Source organism: Perca fluviatilis, chromosome 11 (genome assembly GCF_010015445.1).
Source record: "Perca fluviatilis chromosome 11, GENO_Pfluv_1.0, whole genome shotgun sequence".
Taxonomy (NCBI): Eukaryota; Metazoa; Chordata; class Actinopteri; order Perciformes; family Percidae; genus Perca; species Perca fluviatilis.
This window is the reverse complement of record NC_053122.1, coordinates 14,751,799-14,775,070: the sequence shown is the minus strand read 5'-3', so window position 1 is coordinate 14,775,070 and position 23,272 is coordinate 14,751,799. Positions and strand designations below refer to the sequence as shown.

Here is a 23,272-nt window from a genome sequence, read left to right as displayed (position 1 = left end):
ATTCTGTTTTTAGTCTATATCAACCTCTAAAGAAAAATCAGCTTTTTAAGCTGCTAAATGTTCCAGAATGTTCCCCAGCTGGTTGCTAACTTTGACAGTGGGGTTAGCCATTTTGCTGAAACAGCTGCCTGCTGCGCGACCAAAAACAATGCTAAGAGAGCAGTCAGAGTCAACCAAAACAGTACTGTACAGTCGGGTGATAATTCTCTGTGGGTTTGTCATTACGAGCAGCCTCATTCACCTAAAAGTAATCATGTCATCCCATGTAAATATAAAAATATTGATTATAGCCATTTTAAACTTAAATTCCAAACTTTAATTTAAATTTAAGATATGGCAAATAAGTAAAATTATTTCTCTGCTCAATTTAAGTATTTGTTGTATGATGATAATTTCTCTACAAAATATAATTCATGTGCTCAATATTCCCCATCATGCGATCCGGATTGAGGCACAAATATAATTCCATATAAAAAGCACCTTCAGATTAAAGGTCCCATGGCATGAAATTTTCACTTTATAAGGTTTTTTTAACATTAATAGTTCCCCCAGCCTGCCTATGGTCCCCCAGGGGCTAGAAATGGCGATAGGTGTAAACCGAGCCCTGGGTATCCTGCTCTGCCTTTGAGAAAATGAAAGCTCAGATGGGCCGATCTGTAATCTTGCTCCTTATGGAGGTCATAATAGCTACAGACAGAAATGGCACATACTAAGGAAAGCTTATTGTGGGACTGGCTCTAGTGGCTGTAATTCTGCACCAAGGCTGAATTTCGGGAAAGAGAATTCAGATACAGTATTAGGGGACCACTAAGGTCTATATAAAAGCATCCAAAGAGCACCATGTCATGGGACCTTTAAGAGTGCTGATGTTATTCCAGCGCTGCAGGTCATTTGAACTGGGAACTGACCAGTCACCTTCAATCACAAGACTGATAGAATGGGCTGTGACATTTCAAAGGCTGTCTACACAGAAACATAAATTCTGCTTAGACAACAATAAAGATCAATAACACGTGGTGGAAAAAACTCTGATTTGAGGTGGCAGTGTAAATCAGATATTACCATGGAACCTATAACTTATTAAAATACAACTGCAAAGCAACTCTATAATACACTTCTTTTTTTTTTCTTTTTTTTTTACATTTTCCAGTCTTTTCCACCTTGCTTAAGATTGTTGTAATATTATATAATCAATTCACATTATCTTTTACAGTGCATTTGCAATGACGACCAGTTAGACAAAAGAAACTGCAATGAATAAGGCTGGATCACTCTATGAATCCACAAGTATGAAAACAAGAACAAAGAATCAGAGCTTCCCTATGTTTTACTCCATGTAGGCCCATATGTGTTCCAAGTTCACAAAACTAATGATTTGTATTTACTTGCATAAACTCAGCAGCAGTCAGTCTACTGAAAATTATATTACGAACTCAAAAATCATCTCTGTGTGTTGTGTTATTCTGTTAAATCTCAACCATTAATTCTAATGGTTGCTAAAGATAAAGTTTCAAATGCACTAAACATGGGATGGATCCATAGTCTTCACAGTCAAAAGCCATTGATTCTTTTGGTTCCGTTCACAAACAGGTCCACTAATTATCCGCCAAATATTTCCCTGTGAAGTAAAATGAAACATCAGAGAAGCAGAGAAGTTGAGCGTGGAGTGTCAGTGTGCATTTAGATGACTACACCAAAGAGGTCACACACATTACTGATACTCAAACTGACCTGCAGCAAATCTCTTCTTGATCAGCGATAACCGGTAGCCAGTCCCAACCAGCTGGATGTCGCACCCCGACAGAGTGCATCCCTCACTGCTGAACTGGACTGCCAGCTGTGAGGGTTTACAGGGACCTTCTGTCATCTGGAACCGGCCCAGAAGAGCCCCTACTCCTGTAGGACGCAGATACAGTATTGATAGGTTTGTGTGTTTCTGTTTCTGTTACTTTGTGTAGTGAAATGATAACATTTTGATAGAAGAATAAAGAATATACTGTATGAATCAATCCAAAAACAATGCTAAAACCAATACACTTTTTGCCTGTAACTGAGATTTCAGTTCAGTGCAGTGACATAAGGGAGAATATAATGAGACTGATTCTCTGTTTAGCAAGAAGATTATGTAAGAAAATGAATGAACATAAAATGAACACTTACCTCCATTTTCAGATCTATGAGAGAGACTGGGGATTTTCCACTGTATCGTCTGCTGCTCTGGATTCCTTTATGAGAAAGTAATTCCACATTACAGAGGTTGTTGTTGTTGCTGTCTGTCTGATAAATTAGGCCTAAGGGCATTTTTCACACTATACACACTATAGTTGGTTTGCTCTGGTCCAAATCGGTTGATGAGTTTGTAAAGTTGGAGCGTTTTTCCTTTGGTTCGGTTTCTTTTCACACAGAGGAAAACCCAAGTGAATCAAAATGCATTACTACAAACCACACAAGAACGTTCGCTCCCCTTATTGGTCAGATGTGTCTGGGACGGGAGCACAAAAGTAAATACAGAAAGAAGGTCCTGTGTTCTGGACTACTGCATATGTCTGACTACAGTCAAGCTAGCCGTCTCTCGCCTCTCCATGGTCAAATCGGCTCATTTCATTAAAATCATTTTCCAGATATTGCTTCGCACCGTTACTCTGCTCCACTGGCTCAGCTGCTGGTTTGACCACAGAGATGCGAGTGACAGCAAGCTGCTACAGTTTGCATGCCCTGCCGCAGTGCAGATTGCAAAGCAGACCTGACTACAGGAGCCGTTTAGCTCAAACTTGCAGAGTACACCTGGTAGCTGGGTCAACTCACGTTCTCACCACAAACAAACCAAGTTTATCATAAACGGGTTTGTCTGTGACCGGACAGAGACCCCCTCCTCAGTGCGATTAGTGTGTTCACACCTGCCCAAACGAACCGCACCAAGAGGATAAACGCTCCAGTGTTCGATTAAACCGAACTAAACAAGGCAGGTGAAGAAGTCCATGTCCACGTTATTACAGAACAACTTGAAGATTAAAGAGTGTTTAGAACTAGTTTTCTGTCTGGCATTTTTTTTTTTATGAAAAACTTACATTTCAAACTTACAACATAGCATCTAAACATCCCATCATTTTGGGGGAAGGGTGGGAAATTGTTCTAGGTTGGATTAAGCCCCTCCATATGAGCCCCTTGAGCCGGTCCAAAATGCAAGGAGTCCTTACCAGGTGGCAGGGGGGATCATGGCCTGGAGTTTGGCCATGCCTCCATCCACAGGAACCAGGAACTGGATGTTGTGTAGTGGCACGGGGGCGGCCATGGCCTCTGTGTTGTATTTGTAGTCTATTCTAAGGTCTGTGTTGGTGGTGTCACCTCGCCAGCTCACCGCCAGGTTCAGAGGAGTGGACTGGATCCCCTCTGCTGACACCTGAGACACATGGAAACACAAGACGTGAGATATATGGATGGATAGATACTATAGTTAGATCAACTAAATACATAGACCAATGGATATTCAATACCTGATATTTGATCATGTCCACGTTGTAGTATGTTGCCTGAGGCTTCTGTTCAGCCACTTTTTTCAGATGACTCATCAAGTTTGGCATATTCACCCAGAACTCCTTGGTGTCTACACTGTCTGTTGTGGAATCACTGAAGGATGAGAGGTACATATTTGATTCAGACAATCTCAACATCAAGTTACTCCATCAACCATGTGAGCACCATAATTAGATACTTCTGATAATAAATAGTGTGTTTGTTTGCCTGTAATGTTCATCTTACCAGCACAACAGCTGTGGATTGGGGAGGACCTGCTCCAGTCGGCTGTAGTTGCTGATGCAAAAGGTGAGGATGGGTTGAGTTGGGTGGCTGGCAAAATGCCTGGTTATGCCGGCAGGGAAGGACAGCACCATCTCCCCTGTGATCTTCACAACACATCTGGGACAGAGGGAGTGAAGAGGCAGATCTCAGAGATCATGCTGAACAAAAAAGCACACTGCCAGAATCCCTTTAGCATCAAAACTGAAGTGCAAAGTCGGTTTGTAGCTGCCAAGAATGTGTTTATCAGTATATAAAAAGAGACTCTTCATCTAGCTACTGATAACAAAATGTTCCATCATTTCTACATTTCATCAATGCATACTGATCAGTGATGGTCCCACTATCTAAAACAGAAAAAATGTGGGCCTACTTGCTGGGGTCTGCGCCTTTGAAGTAGGCATTGATGGTTTCTGTGAAGGCAGCTGCCACTGGCAGAGTGTCCTGGGGTCCCATGGTGAGCGGACTGGGTCCTCTGGAGCATCCTGTTGAAAACACACAGACACACACACACACATACAAAGTACACCTAAATACATTAAGACTATGTCTATTCTCTTTGCTCCTTGCCTATATGCTCAAACGTTCCTCTATGGGTTATACACAAAGGATAGGGGAGTATAAACCAAAAAAAGCAAAACTCAACAATCCATTTAGAAACCAGATTCTATGTAAGTGAGCAGGGCATGGGATGGGATGGGCAGCGATATTCTGGCTCAGTGAACATGACCGTGGAAAAGACTGCAGGTAAAAGGAGGGCAGGTGCATTCAGCCCATGCACTGCTGGGACCACAGTAGCATTCTGGCTTGACTCACCTTCAAAAGCTAAATAAAACCTGCCGTGGTCAAACCATACCAGAGGCTGTGAGGCCTCTGAGTGAGCAGAAACATGAGGAGGACAAGACTGTGAGACAAGGACATGACGATGAGCGACAGACAACATGGACACAGACTGAGATGTGAGGCTAAAGAAAAACAGGAAGAGCAAGAGGACTTGCTAGTAGTGTACCTGTGGCGGACATGTTAAGGTCCCTTCCTAAGGTTGGAGTGGACGCTGCACTCTGTAAGATAATGGAGGAGATGGAGGAAGAGCTCTCTGCCCGGGCCAGGGGGGCGAAAGGTGGGGGGCTGCCTGAAACCGGAGGACTGAAGGGCCGAGTCTGGAGACAGCACACAACAACAATTGTATTAATAATCAGTTTAAACACTATTTTATTTCATCAAGGGAGAGAAATGCAAACAGAGACTGAGAAATGAAAGGACACTTCACATGTACCAGGTCTGTGATTGGTTTCCCTGGGGGCAGCTTTGGTCGCGAGGACGGTCGAGGAGGAGGAGGCGGGGGGACTGGACTGCCTCGAGACTGAGGCGTGGTGGGACGGGCTGGGGACGAGGGGCCTGCGGCACATACCAGTGTCTGTGGTTAGCACTGCCTTCAGATCACAGTGAGAGAGATTATCATTCAACATCAGCTCCAACATTTCCACTCATGTCACTTTCGCAGAGAGAGTACTGTATGTCCTTACCGGAACATACTTTAGACAGTAACGTGTGTTTCTGTTTCCCCCATGAGGAATTCTAAGTAATGACAACAAAACTGTCAGCGTGTCCACATGATACAAGCCTTCCATGATTGCGCACTACCCCCACCCCTCCTCCACGCAGTTGCTTGTATCCAAGGAAGACACAGAGGATTAAAAAAACATGATGGACTCTTAAGAAGAGGTAATTATCTTCACTCAATTTTCTGCGCACGGAAGTCGCCAGACGACACCATTTTCTGAACATAGCCATACTGAGAAATTCAGTGTGGAGCTAAAAGTCCTAGTTAGCTTTGTAGCAACTCATTTGGCAATGACTTGAATGTAACGGACGTTCATTAATAAAAAAAAAAAAAAGGAAAGCACTAAAGCTTTAAAGAGCTGCCATATTTCACTTCTACAATTTATTAAAAAGATTCACAGCTTACTTCTACACTTCAGGAGCAAAACTAAATAAATGAGAGCAGCTGTCTGTCTGGTTCTGGGATGCCACAAAATCACTGCTGAGCCTTTCGGAGGTGTTGTGGGTCTGAGGGTCCTGTAAATTAATAAAGGTCTGACATGGGATGTCTGCTATCTATAATCACCAATTGTAGGTAAATACTTTTTTTTTTTAAACATACACAAGTTTTTAAACATAACTGGAGCTTTATTTGTCATTGGTCACCTTGGAACAACAACATAATGTCCTGTGTATCTTAAATTAGGAAGATCATTTTGCATCTGTCCCTACGATAAAGTTACTGGTGGGGCATTAAAGAAGTATGTATGGTACAGAATTACCTTGCTAAGGATTAAGAACATAATAGGCTATTACCTTACAATCATACCACTAGATGTCAGTAAGAAGCAGTAGCACATGACACTAATATGTTTATCTTTTCTTTCTTTTTTTTAAGTTTGACTGGCAGATAAGTAAAACCATTCCACTTTTTCTCTAACCAAAATTGGTTGGGTTAATTTGGATTTCTATTCAGACAATAGTGTCTGCAGGCAGGACGTTACATTACACGGTAGATTTACTGCACCCTCATCTTTAAAGGAAACGGTGCAGTAGCTTTCTATGGTTTGTGCATATGTGCACATGTCCATACCTTTGGAAGGACTCCGTCAGGTTGTAGCTAAAATAACCATACACAAGCCATTCCTAAAATTGCATTTGAAATAAATGTACAACTTTTGTTAGCATCGCAATCAGTGTGTTTGTAGTCATGTGATTTTTATATGAAATAAAGCTTTGATCCATGCTTACAAAATAGCTTGAACTACATCACTTTGCGAGATTATGTATATTTCTTTTAGGGCAGCAAGTCATTTTATTAGGTTGTGTAGCTCCAACTAACAAAGAAATAATGAAAGAGTCCCTTAAAAATTGAAGATATTTGTAATGTGATAAAGTACTTTGAATAGTTACATTAACCAACAACTCTTACCTTAGTAAATTATAATTGTTTACTCATGATGTAATGACTCAGTCTAATAATGAAGGTATTCAAACAATTACAATATTAGTAGTTAGCATTTTTATTACAATCTTAGTTAATTAAGTGGTACATCACTTGATGAAGTCATTTTTTCTGGTAACTGTATAAATATAATGTTACACTTTTCAGAATAAAGTCAAAGTAGCAGGCTATATTATATTGGAATTTAACTCATGTTGTCACTGTAGCAGTTGCTTTTCTAAAATTGCTTTGAATAAAGGTTCCTAGATAGTAAATGAGTCAGCTAGTCAAAATAATACTTATTTCCTGTGTATCTGACAAAGAAAATCATCATCAAGACATAAATAATGTTTATATTTACTGAAAAGCAAACAGCAAACATAAAAAGCTCTTCATGAGATGGGGATGAGTGTTCTGCAGCTGGTTCAGTTTACATCCCAACACCTAACAAAACGTAAACAGATCGCTAAGAGGACCTGCGTTTCAAGCATCTCTGTGGGATTATTTTGGAGGCACCAATGGCAGCATCATTCTAACTTATTCAAACAAACCAAGCTAAAGGACACTCCAAAGTTTAAATACACATCTCCAATCATACTTTTTGTGTCGGCAGCATAATTGACCCCTGTAAACACACAGAAAGAGTACTCACTGCTGCCGGAGGAGGGCCCTGGGGAAGACATAATAGACCTGTAGGTGGTTGGAGGGAGAGGAGGTGGCGTGCCCCTGAAGCTCGGCGTCAGCTCTCTGGGTGAACCCACAAAGTCTGGGATATCATCTCTCAGGTATGCTCCCTCTGGAGTCCTCTTTCCCCCCATGCCCCCCAGGACCAGGGGAGATGTGACTCCTGGCCGAGGAGACCTCCACTCCGCTGGCAGAGGGGGCACAGGGCTGATGGGGACAGGAGACGAAGAGTACTCTGCAAACTGCAGCACCTCCTCATCGATCGCCTCGTGGTCGAAGCATATTGGAGGCGAATTAGAGGGGGAGAAGTCGGGAGGCAGGGGAGGGGCTGGCTCATCCGGAGGAGGAGGTCCGAGCACGATGGAGGATGGTGATTCTGGTGGCGTGAAAGGAGGAGGCGGAGACCCGGGAGAAAGCGACGGAGGCGAAGGCGGGGGCTCGTTTGGCGGCGGACCTGGAGAGAGACAGGGGGTGGAGGGGGTGGACGAGGGCGTGTCTGGAGGAGGAGAGTCCGGTGGGGGAGGTGGTGCAGGCTCATCGGGCGGCGGGGGTCTGTCGCTGGTGAAAGTAACCCATCTGGGAGACATCGTTTCCTCACTGGTGTGGGTGCCGTCCGTGGGGCCGAACACGTCGTCTAGGTCAGGGGCCGGGGAGCCTCGGTAAGAGGCGGGGGACAGGACGTTCAGGTAGATGGGGGCAGACCTGCGAGCTGCCCTTCCATTGGGTAGATCAGCTGCAAAGAATTTGAGGTAGCATTTAGATGAAAGCTCTCATTGGGATTTAACTGTGTGATTGATACAGAATGCTGTTTTTTAAAGCTACATTTACCAGCAGAGTCCGAAGAATAGCCGTAATGACTTCTTGATGGAATGTTTTTTGGAGGAAGCGGAGGAGGGGCTGCAACAAGGGCGGGGGTCAGGCCTGTTTAGCACTACAAAGGACAACATTTCAAATGTGTACTGATGTTACTGAGGTTCATTCATGCCTGCTCACCTCCTGTCGGGAAACTTCTGCTCAGCTGTGATTCTGAGCACGGTCTTGATTCTCCCCATACTTCAGTAGGGACCACTGTGATTGGATAATGACGAAAAAACAATAAACGTCACCTCTGTAAACTGCACCTGCTACATGACGTGTTTAGTATCAATTCATGTGATGTTAATATCGATAGGAAACAGACCATCATATCTGGCATATTTGGTCTCTGAAGGCAGCCCAAAAAAGGCAGGAACATTCTGCGACAGCCTGTCACTGCAAGAGGAGACATACGATCAAGAACTTTTCCTGCTCCTAGGTTATTCCAGTGGTTCTCAACCTGGGGGTCGCAAGATCATTTCTGGGGGTCGCCAGACGGTTGGGGAGAAAAAAAAAATGAAATAACATATTCTAGACTGAGGAGTGGTTTTTACTGTGTGAGTTTGGTATAAGTGTTATATTTGGAGCTTCATGTATAAATCAGGAAGTCCTGGAACACAGAAAGGGGTCTGAAGGCGGGTCAGGGGGAGAGAAAAAGTCACAAATGCATCAAAAATCCACAGAGCCGGGCGCCCAGATAGCTCAGTTGGTAGAGCAGGCGCCCATTTATAGAGGTTTACTCCTCGACACAGCAGGCCCAGGTTCGACTCCGACCTGCGGCCCTATGCTGCATGTCATTCCCCCTCTCTCTCCCCTTTCATGTCTTCTGCTGTCCTATCAAAATAAAGGCTGAAAATGCCCAAAAAATAATCTTAAAAACAAAATAAAAATCTGCAGAGCGTGGAGCACATTGGACAAGACTAGTTAAACGGTCATTAAAGCAAAGCATTATTTGTTTATATTTATTAATCAGAGCATTCACAAAAATCAGGGGGGGGAGGAACAGCAGGGGGGGTCGCGACCACCAACCTCATTATTCTGGGGGGGGGGTCATGACTGAAAAAGGTTGAGAACCACTGCGTTTTTCAACCTGGAGTAGCACCAATAGCTTACAGACTGAAAAACAGGGGTATTGACCACTGACTGAACTGAATATATTCTGTTGTTGTATTCAGTGGTCAATATTTGCTAAAATAATGACAGACCTTGGCATCTCAGGGGCAGGACTTGGTGTGGGGGTGGAGCGTCTGGGTCTGGCAATCTCTTCACCTATTAGAAACATAACAAAAACTGTTGTTCTATTGCAATTATATTGATTTATAGTATCACAAAAAACTGTATATGTATAGCTAGTGACGTCGCTCTATGAATGGCAAAATCGGTCTTTCAGTTGGTCTACTACTAAAAACAACTATTGGGTGCATTGCCACAAAATTTGATACAGTTGTGTTCCCCTCAGGGTGAATTTCAATCACTTTGATCATCCCTTAACTTTTCATCAAGAGCCATGAAGTGTGTCCAATACTTTTGTTTATGGCCAACACATGCAAAACTTACATTCCCATCAGCCTCAGCGGTACTTTGTGTTTAGTGCTAACGTTAGCATGCTAACAAGCTAAACTAAGATGGGGAACACGATACACATTTTGCCTGCTAACCATCAGCATGTTTGCATTGTCGTTGTGAGGGTGTGAGCATTTTTTTTGTTAGCAAAATCTGTTAGCAATAGGTGTACTTACAGGACAAATTCCTTTTTATCTGTCCCTGTAAAAGATAGAATCCAAACAAAAGATAAAATGAGCATTTAGACAATATATCACACCACAAAAAACATAAATCACTGTTCCATTTTTTTCTAAGACAAGTAACAAAGCAGTAAGATTAAGTTGAACTTCATAGAAAAGTTTTAGCTTCTTCAATTAATTCTGAGGCACAAATATATGTACAAATACATGTTTTGAATTTAATAAAGCCAATCAGTTCAGTCAAATCAAGAAGATATATCAATGTAAACATATAGAAATGCATAGACTTCTGTTACAACAGTATCATATTTTTCACTTGTTTTAGGAAAATAAATAATAATATTGAGACTTAAAACTATGTATTATTTTTATTTTGCTGTGTACACTTTTACTTTCTGCACTGCATTTTCTTTGCAACGGATCAGGCAGCATTAGGGATTAGAAAGCTGTGCTTCAGGCTGTCGGCTTTGAAACAGCCAGCAGATGGTGTAAGAAACTCACCGGGCTGCGTCTCTGAGACCAGCAAAAAGGAAGAGAGAACAGACCTGGGTCAGAGAGTGAGTGACAAATCAGTCAAATGGACACCAACTAAAACTGCACACATCGCACCTCTTTACTTGCACCGCAAAGCCTTAATAATGCAACATGAGCCATAACACCCTCGAGATTATGATGACAATCCCAGCATCACCTACGACCAACACGCACGGTGTTCTATGTAGCAGGTCGCACGGCATGTAAGCTTCACCGAGACCAAATCAATAGGCCTGGAGCTTTGTGTGTGTGTTATGTTAACTGTGCATTATGTAACAAAAACACTTTGCCAGACAGATTGAAGTAAAGCTGAAGCTAAACAGAAATAAAAAGTCAACAAAAATGGCCTTTACGGCCTAGGCAGGACACCAACGCCGAGGGTGAGACAGAAAATGCATGCAGAAAAAAGGGTGAAGCCATAAAGGGCATTTCTAAGTGAACTATCACAGGGAGGAAAACTTTCTCAAGCATTTCCAAGTGAATTCATGCCATGCGATGTCGGTGGTGATACAGATGTGAAGATGAATGACAGGCTTACCGGACTTCTCTTCTAAAAGATGACAGCAGATTAATGAGAAGAGAAGACAAACACAGAGAGCGGTGTAAGACAAAATTCAACAGCTGTTACTATATTATAAATTGCAGAGTGTGTTCCCTTGAGTACTATGTGGCAGAACAAGAGTCCTGATCAGCAGCGCTCACCAGAGATGGAGAGAGTGCCAGGCCTCCCACGGAGGCTTTTAGCTCATCCATAGATGGAGGGACACACTTGGCACTGTCCGCCACCAGCGGCTTGATCCTAATTTTGAACTTCTTCTTGCTGTCCTCGTCGTCCTCGGAGTCGCTGGAGGAGAAAAACTGCTTTGCTTGGGAAGCTGGTGAACATGTGTCAAGGACAAAGTGGAATAATGTGAAAGATGGAGGCTAAATCTTTTACAGCATTTAAAGATAACGTATTCTTTTAAAACGTCTCTCTAAAGAAGAGTGAGGTGTCCACTCTGTGTCTCTGTCTGCTGTGTCCCAGTTAACTATATTACAGCTGCTGTAACTTACACTCCTGCTCCATCTCTGCTAAATCCTCCTGCTCGGGGGAAGTCTCCATAGTACCAGCTCTCTATGAATCCATTTCAAACTTATAGCTGCTGACACCTGCGGGAGCAAAAACTTAAAAATACCAGTGAACTGAGGGTCAGCTGTTAATGAGAACTGTGACAACTGAAAAGTCAATCTGAATGTACTCTTGCATTGCCAGACCTTCCTCCACAGCGCTACGGAGAGGGTCTGGCTAGTCCACACAGCATTCCGGGATGGGAGAAAAACGTGCTCTGAATTATTGGCGTTTCTTTAAACCAATCACAATCGACTTGGGCGATGCTAAGCGCCGCACGGCGCAACGGCGCCTCTGCAAAATAGCCTCAGAAAGGAACTTGTTTTGGTGGAACATGTGTACGATCAAAGGTTGTTTTAGTCGTGCAACAGACAACTCAGATTGGACAGATAGTCTAGCTAGCTGTCTGGATTTACCCTGCAGAGATCTGAGGAGCAGTTAACCATAGTCCTCATAAATCCACCAGAGTTTAAAATGCCAACACAAAGAAAGCAGAAGGCAACGGACATCCGGCCGAGATGAAAGACATCCGGCGGAATTTCCGTCAGCACCTGAACAATCCCTGAAGTGGACGTTGTGCGTATAGACTAGTCTGAATGCAAAGTGTCTGTCCGGCTGCCTTCCTGCTCTTTTCTTTTTTCTCAGTTTAAGGGACATACACATGTGATGTGGCAAGAGAGGGGGGGGGGGACTATTGATTTGGCTTAGTTAATGCGGAGAAGCACTCATCCAATGAGCCACTCAGCCAAACAGCTCAATAGTTTTGCGGGAGAAGAGTCCCAAGACTGCTTCCTCTCTTCACTGCAAGGATATCATCGCCCTCGTCACCGGGCCGGAGGCTGAAGCCCTCCTCATCCACGTCAGGAGAGGCCTGGAAAAGAGAGAGGAGAAAGGTGACAGTCATTTCCAGTCGGTCACACACTGGTACAAAGGCATCACTAAACTCGTCCCTGTGAATGGCTCTGCGTATAAATGGGGATCAGATTTTACAGATGTCTTGCCTGAGACGGGCAGCTTCCTGGCTGAAGCTCCTGCACACTCACAGAAATATGCAGCCATCACTCTATTTGTCATTTTAAACCTAGCGTTATGTGACACTGATAGCCACAGCACAGTACACGTATTGTAGCTGCAAAGTCCCTGCTTGGTCAGAAACATCGAAAAGGAGGAGTAGGCTTCGCATACTTACATATCTGTCCCAGTCAATCTCCCCATAGAAACCATTTGGGGCTCCATTGGCCTTTTTCTAGTAACAAAATGGAGAAAAAACAGAACAATTAAAGGAGAACAATTAAACAGGTATTAAAATGTCACTGCAAATAATTAATTTGTATAAATAAATAAATGATAAACAAATGTTCTTAATAGAGAGACTGGTTTATTACAATTTGGGTTTTAATGTTGTAGTTTTGGTCATTATTCCTGTCGGTAAAAATAATGTTTACACACACCAAGTGAACTGTGACAAAATTGCTGAGAATAAGTAAGACAGGGCAAGAAATATAAGCAGTCAGATAAAGAGATAGTTTTGTTTAAAAGCCTGTGTTATGCTTACTTATTTGGGAGAAAAAAACAAAGGCAAACAGTGAAATTAGTATCCAAACAGTTGTAAACATCCATTAGAATTTATATTCTGACTTTCTGATTTAACTTTGACCTATCATAGTTGACGTAGTTTTTTGCACACAGTTTTCCTGTGCAGTCAGGGATTACTACCGACATTTCAGATGGGCTGACTTTTGTTTTTCACCTTCAAATTAGGGAGGTTTAGATCAAACGTTGGCTTTTTTACAACATGTCAGATCGTCAGCTTGTTGCTGTCGTGGCGTCGCCATGTTTTCAGATTTCAGCAGTTACTGTGGTGAGTACAAAGTTCATCATAACGAAGTAGAAAATGATGACCAAAACTACATAAACCAAGTTGTAATAAACAGGAGTTATCTTTTAAAGGCAGTAATAACTGTTGTAACACACTGTATTTGGATAAGTTCCTTTATTAAACAGCACTGTGTCTTTACTCTCAAGAGAGAGAACATAGAGGAAACGTCACACATTTTTTTTCGTCACACAAATGTCAAATGTACATACATTTCCTTTCTTTCTGCTTCCAGCTCCTTCTTTGTTAGGTGAAGTCCTGCTTGAAGAAAAAATATATATCATAAAACTAGTGCCAATACAAAATATGAGGTTTGGTACTGATTCAAGCTTACTTTTTCTACAATACCTCTATCAAAACAACAACAGTAGTACAAGAGTCTTGCATTAAATAAAATAGTTTCTCATCAGACATTCAATATTTGACAGTTTTTGATACCCGATGCTAATGACCCAATTTGGTCAATTCCATTAGACTATTTAGGTTTGTACCCAGCCCTATTCATTCACATTTTCAAACGGATTCATTTTCAAACTGCTTTCAGTGGGTGGTTGTAAAATTCGGCATGTTAATTACAAGTCTGAGCGAACTCACGTTGCATCTGTATCCTTGTCTCTCTTTCGTAAGCCCAGGGCTTTCCTGGTTCGTTTTTTCAGTCCTAGTGCAGAGAGAGGGAGGGAGACCAACATCATGAGGTGATGAATTAGGTTAATGCTAATATAAAACCTAATAGTTAACTGTCAAGTTAACGGTCTTGTCATTAAAATGCACTTAAAAGCAAATAACACAAAAGAGTAACAGACTAATGTACAGTAACTTGAGGACGAACCTGTCCTATAGTGGATACACAGGAAATACAGTAACCATAATAAGTTGATATAAATTAATGTATTGATTCGGGACACAAACATGCTGCCATCTGAAGAAAGCCTCCACATAAAATGCAGCAGCGCAGACGCAATCCCCTTAAGTGTCCCCTCTCTGACTATATAGAATGGAAAGAAAACACGAGCAAAGGTTGATCAATGTGTCCACTTCATTAGTGAGATTCAAGGGAGAGTGGGGAGAGATCTACTAGTAACTGTCAGCCAAACTGGGTGCCAAGACCCCTGCAGCACTGACGGTTGGCACCATGTAGCGCTCGAATCAGGACGACTGTGACAACAAACAAAAAGGACAGAATTGAATGTGTGCAAAACCTAAAGGTTTCTGCATAAATATTGCAAGGTTGGAATTGTAGTGTAACGCTTCATCTGTGTTTTTAATCCTGGTTTGCAGTGTCACTGACTTACAGTATGCAAGGTGAATCCACAAACACTGAAAAAACTACAATGTACAGTTATTAAAAAAACAATACTTAAAACACAAGTGCAGAAACACGTCAAACAGGGAGCCATTTCCCATAAGTCTGATCCATTGGAATCGTATGCCTCCAAGCTTATCGATTCCTTTTATCGATGCATATTTCCTACCTGACAGAATGAGATACTCTACTTTTAACCACATTCATAGGAGCTAGTAGTCCATTCTGATAGATATGTCCTACTTGAAAGAATGAGCTACTCTACTTTTAATCCCATTGATGTGGGTTATACGTCTGCTTCTCACACATATCTGACCCGAGTAGCTGCTGAACAATGCTTTTTGCTAAGGTAAGTCATTAGGAGTGGAAGGCTTAGTCATCAGATTAGTCTGACAGGATGAGCTACTGGTAGTTCATCCTGAGTAGGTAGGGCAAACTGCCAGAACACCGTCATGTTTTTCTGACAGTCGCGCATTGCAAAATAATGACGTCAAACTTGTGCGTCTACACTGGTGGAAAGTTGTAGGAGTCATTGCGGAGCAGAAGAAACGGTCTAAAGCATGGCTTCATTTCACGAAGAAAGATGACAACAGTGCTGCTAATGTCTGCAAAATGATCATTTCAAGTAAGGGACAACATGGGCTTAAAATCCAGGAATGCCATGTATTTGACACTTGAGTGCCACTGCTTCCCAACCAAGTAGCACGTCCGTTACCGAGGGTATATCCTATGTCATAATAACATTAGCGCCACAGGTTTCTTTGACTAAGAAAACCTAAATGAAAACAAATGTTACAAATCTTCTATCAATTAACAGTTGTGTTGATGCTGAAAACATGTGTAGGCCTATTTTCTTTCCACACAGAAAATTGACCAGGAATCTATAAAGGAATCAATAATGAATTGTATCGAAAAGCACAATCGATAATGGCATTGGTATCAATAAAATCTTATGGTTTCCCATCCCTAGGGCTGTCGTTTTTTTCGGTGCTGACACAGTAATTGTTTTTTAACTTTGTTAAAATCAGAAAGCTTTTTAATTCAAATAGCAACTGCTGAAGTGGATGTCTAAGAAAATGGACATCAGGAACACACCTCATTGTGTCAGAATGACAAAGAAATGAAAAACACCAAGCATTTCACTGGATAAAAACGTTGACCATCTTGTGGCAATAGACAAAAAGTCAAAGAACCACCAAAGTTGGAAAGAAAAACGTTATTAGCGTTTGATTTTGATGATTGAAAACAGACACAGAAAACAGACACAGAAACAGTACACTTCTCTGTCAAGTTGAGCCAAATAGCTACTCAGTGTTGGTGTGTCCCGCTCTGCACATGCACTAACAACAACAACAGAGACAAGCCAAATCCCAGCAAACTTGAGTTGTTGTTGGTGAACTTTTTTTAGACTAAATGAAGCTTAATGAGTTAGGCTAATTAATGTTTTGTTATAAATAAGCTGTTAAAAGAAGAAGTCTTAAAGGTCCCATGAGGTTTTTTAACATTAATATGAGATCCCCCAGCCTGCCTAGCAGTGGCTAGAAATGGCAATAGGTGGGGTGTCCTCTAGCTCACCCAGTAAGAGCGTTCGCCCCATGTTAGCTGAGTCCTGTAGTGGCGCAGGGTTTGAATCCGACCTGCTGCCCTTTGCTGCGTGTCATCCCCCATCTCTCTTCCACTTTCAGATAAAGGGAAAAGCCCCCTCCAAAAAAAAGAAAAGAAAAGAAATGGCAATAGGTGTAAACCGAACCCTGGGTGTCCTGCTCTGCCTTTGAGAAAATGAAAGCTCAGATGGGCCGATCTGGAATCTTGCTCCTTATGAGGTCATAAGGAGCAAGGTTACCTCCCTTTTCTCTGCTTTGCCCGCCCAGAGAATTTGGCCCACCCATGAGAGAGAGACATCATGGCTTTCAAACGAGCAAAGTAGCAATTGGTCAAGGCCACACCCCCACCCTCCACCTTGCCCCCCCCCCCAAAGCTATGGACACAGAAATGGCACATCCTAAGGAAAGCTCATTGTGGGACTGGCTCTAATGGCTGTAATTCTGCACAAAGGCTGAATTTCAGGAAAGAGACTTCAGATACAGTATTAGGGGACCACTGAGGCCTATATAAAAGCATCATGGGACCTTTAATGAGTTCCTTATTTACCTTGCTGTCACTTTAAGACTCTCAGCTGGTAACCGCTATGTCGCGTGAGCCATAGTTAGGAAGTAAACGAATGCTACAAACAAACAGTTCAGTGATTTATGGTTGTAGTGTAGCAAGCCAACTACAGTTACATTTGCCTACATTTATGCCTAGAGTAGCATTGTTGGTATGTATTCATTCACTGTTTCGAAGACGGAACAATTAACATTGACAATCCTCCTGCTTCCCTCAGGTTAAAGATGTAACATAAATTTAACTGTATTCCACATGTACCTGTATGATACCTCTGATAAAAGAAAGACAGTTTACCACTTGTAAAACACGAGAGAATGACCAACAGCTAAATCTCCTAATGGCAAAAGAAATCACTAAAGTAGAATGTTCTCTTTGTATGTATTGGCTGTGGTGTAGAACATGTTTTTTTCCCCAAAATAGACAAGTGACAGGTTTGCATAACAGTGTTTTAGAAGACAAGAGAGCACAGTGGATTCTCTCATTCATATAAGAGCAACAGGGACACGTGTGACGGACAGTTGGGTGGATGAACATTTTGTGATATTCAGAGGCAGCTCAGTTTGTGCTCTTTTTTCCCTTTTCATTTAGATTTTATTATAGATTTTCAATGACAGACAAACATATAAGAAAGACATGGAGGGGGGATTACAGTGTTACATTTTTTTATGCATATGTTTCTATTTAACACATAATGTGACCTTAGGAACGCATCCATGCATGTGATCTTACATCAAAACATGCTTTGCTCCAACACATCAATACCCTTTTTTTTTTTAAGCATTATTTTACAGGAACAAACAAGATGGTTGGGACCAGAGTGAGTATTATACATTATATTATATATGAGTCCAACAATGACGTAAAAAGGTCAGATGAAGACCTACCCTGGTCAAAACCAATACTGGGACTTCGTTAACTTTTTACACTAATTGATACTTTTTTCGTAACCAATTTTATAAAAATCCACTTTAACATAAAGAAATTACAACATTACGGCAAAAATCTTTTTCTATATTTTTCAGCTGCATACCTCTACAACGCATAACATAAGACAGCCAATCACCGGCATGATTAGATCTTGGTAGAAGCATGCTGTATGCTTATTGGCTCACTAACGCCGATGAGATTTACTCCTTATGTATTGAAATTTGGTATTGAATGAATGAGGCATTTAACGATTTAGCCACTACAATAAAGGCTTTTTAATATTTCCCTCCTTGTTATTATTTTTTGTTATATTTGGAGTGCCTTCCTGTCTATCCAATGACCTTGTTATATTACACAGAGAAGAGGATATGATGTTGTGAGTCCAGGAATGACTTTATTGTGACCCATAAGCCATTATGCGCCATTTGTGTTCTTTGCTCATTATCTCTTTTTGTAATTTGTGTGCTGTTTAAAAAAAGGAACATACTTTTGCATTGTTGATGGCTCATTTATTTTACTTGTTCCATATATAGAGTTCTGTACTGATTGTTGTGTTTTTAATTGTTGAGAGGGAAATTAAATCAAACTGACTTTGAAATCAAATTATTGAGTCACTGATTTGATGAACCATCACACTCAAATTGAAATCCTGATAATAAGACTAATGCGAACTATAAATGTGAAGACAACTGTACTGGTGCTCAGTACCATTCACTTGGGATGAAGCTCTCCTAGGTACTGTAGGACATGTCAGGGCCTGTGATGTATTAGTAGCTAGCTGGGCTGCTCAATAGCACAGATTATCCCTGCATCGTTGCTCTTTATCAGTGGAGACAGCTCTGAACAGCGAGCCTTCTGTCCAGTCCTAACCGGCACGTGTCTTGTGTGATAAGAAGTAAAAATAGACAATCCTGACATTAATATGCGACAAACTTGCTGAACAATATGATACATCTTGAGGGAACAGACTGCTGCTTTTGTAACCCATTTACAGAGTTTGCCCAAGGAGAGCCCTACAACACTCATTAAACAGTGTAATTATTACATTAGCTGTAAATATAGTTTGGGTCTTCTTCTTGTGCTAATTATCAGAAAGAAGATAATTGGACACATTTCTGTTAAACCCTTTGCATTGACCATTGTGGTGATTTCACGTGTTACCGTGCTACAAATGGCATATACTTTGCATTACTGCGGACTATTTTTCAGTAAAGCATAACGTGATGCACCGTCGTTCTTTACTATAGCACCACCATTCCACTTTCAAAATAGGGTTTCAAATGCATATCCTCATTTCCAAAACATTTAGGTAAAACAGGTGTTTAGACAGATTCCCAAATTTCTAGGCAGCCATTTGTCCCCATCCATTTCACTGTAGTATTAATAAGATAAATAAACTGAATGTTCAACTGTTTCTGGGAAACTTGAACATCTGAGATGTAAGATCTAGTCGTGGAACAGTAACTTTTTAAATCCAAATAACTAGCTGGTAAAAAAGTTGGCGCCTGACTCCACTTTCTTACTTTGAGAGAAAATTCTTAACTCAAGGTGCACTTCCTAGATTTCCCTAAGCCGCATCTTGTGGCCTTCATTAGCAGAAAGCTCCAGAAGAAATCTGGTAACTGATGTTTGATTTCTTCCAGAGCATTCAGCTGCATCTGGTGGCCTACATCAGTGGAGGGAGTTTACAACTGAGCCATCTGCATGTGCAGATGAAGGCGACCAGATGTGACTGACACCTCCAGCAGAAATGTTGCAGGTGGATCTGAACAAACCAGCGAGAAGACGTCTCGAAACAGTCCCTTCTGTCACTGCTTCAGAAGAATGCGTCCCACAGTTTTTGTAAATTCCTAAAACAGACAAGCTGTCAGATATCCATGCTGGCTGTCAGTTGTGCATAGGTGTGAAAATTCTTTACACACCTATCTCTGCCACAGCAACATTGCCTGCTAAACAACACCATGCCTCAGTTGCCAGTGATAGAGAGGTGGTTTGAATTGAAAAAGAAAGAAAAATACAACCAAGGTTGGGCCAGTTCTAAACAATGTACAGGACAGATTTGCCCAGTGCTGATACACGTTGAATGCCCTCCAGTCACTTCAACTCCATTTTTAAAGATACCTGTAAGTACAGTTTTCTGTATTTCTGACTTGACTTTTATCGTATTTTTAATTTGATAGTTTGAAACTGTAGAAGAACATTGTGTTAGTTTTCTATTAGCATCTACAAACTAAACCTCATCTTTTGCAGCTGGCAAACAAATGACACATTACCACCTCTTATTCCAATTCATAAATAAAATTATACTGTATGATGTCTAGCTTCTCAGCCCACCTAATTGGCTTTACAATGAGGTTGGATGATGCATTGTGCATCTTTTTGTCTGTTCCCTTGCAATGGATTGCCTATCTCTAGAAGGTTTAAAGTTTTGGCAAGTTTATTTTCATACAGTCCTGGCATTAACTGCATCAAAAGGCTGCCTGGAAATAAGGCAATCAATGTAACACTGTATGCTCTGCTACATGGTCACCATTAGTGTAAAGTATGTATGATTTGAAGTTACAGGGCTGAAAGATGCAAAACCACCAGTATAGACCTTGGAGTCAATGTCAAGCTACAGTCGTATAACTGTACAGTTCAAAAAGGGGTCATTTGTACAAATAATCGAAGACGAAGATGCTCATTTCACACTGTCTAAGTCGTCTAACATTATAAGCCATGTTCTGGAGATACTGCATTTCATTATGTTGTTATAGAGATGATAAACCCACATGCTGCACACACAAAAGGGCTGTTATTGCAGCACATGTACTGCAGCCATGTTTAAGTCCAAATAGCATGTACTGAATGTCACTAACTACACCTGACAGCCTATACTGTGTAATCAGCAATGCACGTGTGGTTAAGGAAGGCTATGATAAGCATGTGACATCTGTGTTGTTGTGTAGCTCATGAACTGAGTATCATGGTAGGCTGACTGCCGGCCTCTTGCTAATAATAGCTAACTTCCATTACCACGTTGGCATTAATGGATGGTAAAGGCCCAGCATCTGTCATGGAGGGTTAGATCTATGATTCAGCTCCTCCGTCACAGTTTACAATGTACTTTACCTCATTCCACCACTGTTAACTTTTGGTATGTCATCCTTTACTTCACTTTATGCAACACAGGCACCAAATAATAGATGGTTTAAGCCTCCCTTGTCCTATTGCCATGATATATTATGCAATGAAAGCAACAGCAGAAGAGGTATAAATGAGTGCAGCTTCCTGGACTCCTGAAATATGTATTTTTATGACACAGACTGTGACATTGTGTAACTAAATTGCTATAATGTGCACAAGCAAACAGAGACACACACACACACACACACACACACACACGTGTGTAAACACAAACAACAGGACCTCACACACCTTCACTTTCATTTCACATACGTTTTATCTCAATCTGTCACAAACAACGTCACACGCACGCGCACACACAAACACACACACACACACACACACACACACGCCGAGATTATCACACTGGTCATGAATGTAGCTCATTTTAGCTCAAAGGTCCTCTGTGACTGACCGTGCGACAGATCACACCACTGGATTCGCCAGCTTTAATGGCCCAGCGGGACACAAGAGGGCAGGAGGAGGACGAAGAGGGAGGGGGAAACATGGGAAATATAGAAGGAGAAGGAGTGCACAGCACAGATCATTTACCTTGCATCATGACTGCAGATTTTCATCCTATGTTGTCCGCCGGCGCACACGCGGACAGAAATGTAGAAATCCAGCCGGTCATAGGATTCCTGGGCAGGGCATAGCTAATTCTGCACAGCTCCCCAGCGAAGCACGATGTTGATTCCCTCCACCCCCAAGGGCCCAACTCCCAGACACCCGCACGGGGAGTGGTGGGGTGGGGGGAGAGCTGAGAGGCAGAAGCAGTGGTGGAGGACACAGTGAGAAGAGACACCCGAGGAATATGCAGCAAATCGGAGGATGGGAGGGGAGGGGCGGGGGGGTCTTCTCTCTGTGTGCACGTTAGGCCCCGGCAGCCCGAGCAGCACCGACACACGCCATCTCTGAGAGGGGGGATGCTGAGGAAAGGCAAAGGAGAGAGAAAAAAAGCAGAGCGGTACAGAGAGATAGAGAGAGGCAGGGAAAGACTGAGAGAGAGAGAAGGGAAGAGGGAGGGAGTGGGGAGGCTCCCTGATGTCACATCTGCACTAAACCAATCCCTGCAACCATGGTCACGTGGTCGCTGTCCCCTGATGCCTTCAGCACCTCTTGGTTTGCCCCAAGCAGACACTCTACAGCCATCTGCATACATATTACACAAGGTCTCACATAATATAATGCACTATTTGAGAAAGTTATGTCTTGCAATTAAATCAGAAAGAAAATGTTCACTTTGTGCTTAGTAGAATTCCCTATATTTGTCTTTGTTATTGGACATTTTGTACAATCATTGACATGTGATTTAGTTGCTGTATTTCTTTTTTTAGGTCTTGAGCTTTAGGACAATAAGAACCAAAGATAAATTCACACAATAAGAACCAAAGATAAATTCACAAATCCAAAAAGTGGCACGACTGAATCACTCACACACAGACAAACACAGGATACAAATAAGAGGTCAGGCACTGTCAAAAAAAGGCCTCAAGTCTCCTTGAATCCTTTTGTTGAAATCATGAATACACTGGAGGAGAAAAAAAGATAACAGAAGAGGAAAAATTATTCCATCATTTTTTTGGTCAGCTTACTGAACCACATGGTTTTGTCCTTGAGTGAGCGACAGATAAAAGCTCTGATAAAAGGGCCTCAGGGTTTCTTTTGGGGTAAGGAGTTCAGCAATATGTAATCTACTCTATGCTGGGAGACCATTCAATGTTTTATATACAAATATTCTACAACTAAAAGGGGACCAGTGAAGGGAGGAAATGATAGGGGTGTTGATAGAGATCTTGCTGTTACGTTCTAAGGTCGAAGACAGAAGTCTGAGTGATACCAAAATATAAAATAATTTACTTATTTGGATATGGCAGCATGGATATAGATACATTACTCTGAGTAAAGTAAAAAAAAAAAAAAAAAAAAAGGACTCCAAGTTTTGAAGGTGGCCTCTGGTAATGCCATGTTTTTATAAGTGGGTCATCGGTTACATAATATTTTCTGCCAAAGTTAGAGCAGTTTTGGATATTTCACAAAATACATTTCTGTATTTGTGTCTTTCTCACTGGTTTGAAGTGGGCAGGGCTCAGCTGGAAAAAGGTGGTGTCATGTGCATCCCTGGACC

The 23,272-nt window shown here is 41.8% G+C and overlaps 1 protein-coding gene across 2 annotated transcripts; it reads right to left on the bottom strand.

Annotated features, from left to right (window-relative positions):
* Positions 1-767: 767 nt before the first annotated feature.
* Positions 768-22,129, bottom strand: sgip1b (SH3GL interacting endocytic adaptor 1b). 2 transcript variants are annotated; one of them, XM_039816738.1, is made up of 24 exons: positions 21,697-22,129; positions 14,178-14,241; positions 13,796-13,841; positions 12,897-12,953; positions 12,521-12,578; positions 11,302-11,477; positions 11,138-11,149; positions 10,567-10,578; positions 10,060-10,084; positions 9,526-9,589; positions 8,646-8,716; positions 8,459-8,533; positions 8,294-8,362; positions 7,434-8,198; positions 5,072-5,193; positions 4,805-4,955; positions 4,612-4,668; positions 4,169-4,280; positions 3,760-3,915; positions 3,495-3,627; positions 3,198-3,400; positions 2,161-2,225; positions 1,732-1,896; positions 768-1,618 (listed from the first exon to the last, which is right to left on the bottom strand). In XM_039816738.1, the coding sequence occupies exons 1-24, from the start codon at positions 21,704-21,706 to the stop codon at positions 1,596-1,598; spliced, it is 2,691 nt and encodes an 896-aa protein (XP_039672672.1). In that variant the 5' UTR covers positions 21,707-22,129; the 3' UTR covers positions 768-1,595. The 2 variants fall into 2 exon arrangements, with proteins under 2 accessions (XP_039672672.1, XP_039672673.1); XM_039816739.1 differs by lacking the exon at positions 4,612-4,668 and having other exon boundaries at positions 769-1,618.
* Positions 22,130-23,272: the final 1,143 nt, after the last annotated feature.

Excerpts from the sequence above, each read along its gene's own strand:
- sgip1b (XM_039816738.1), bottom strand. Across the intron at positions 12,579-12,896 it reads AGATTGACTGGGACAGATAT|GCCTCTCCTGACGTGGATGA; the intron begins GTAAGTATGCGA and ends TCTCTTTTCCAG. Across the intron at positions 8,363-8,458 it reads CAGAAGTTTCCCGACAGGAG|CCCCTCCTCCGCTTCCTCCA; the intron begins GTGAGCAGGCAT and ends CCCTTGTTGCAG.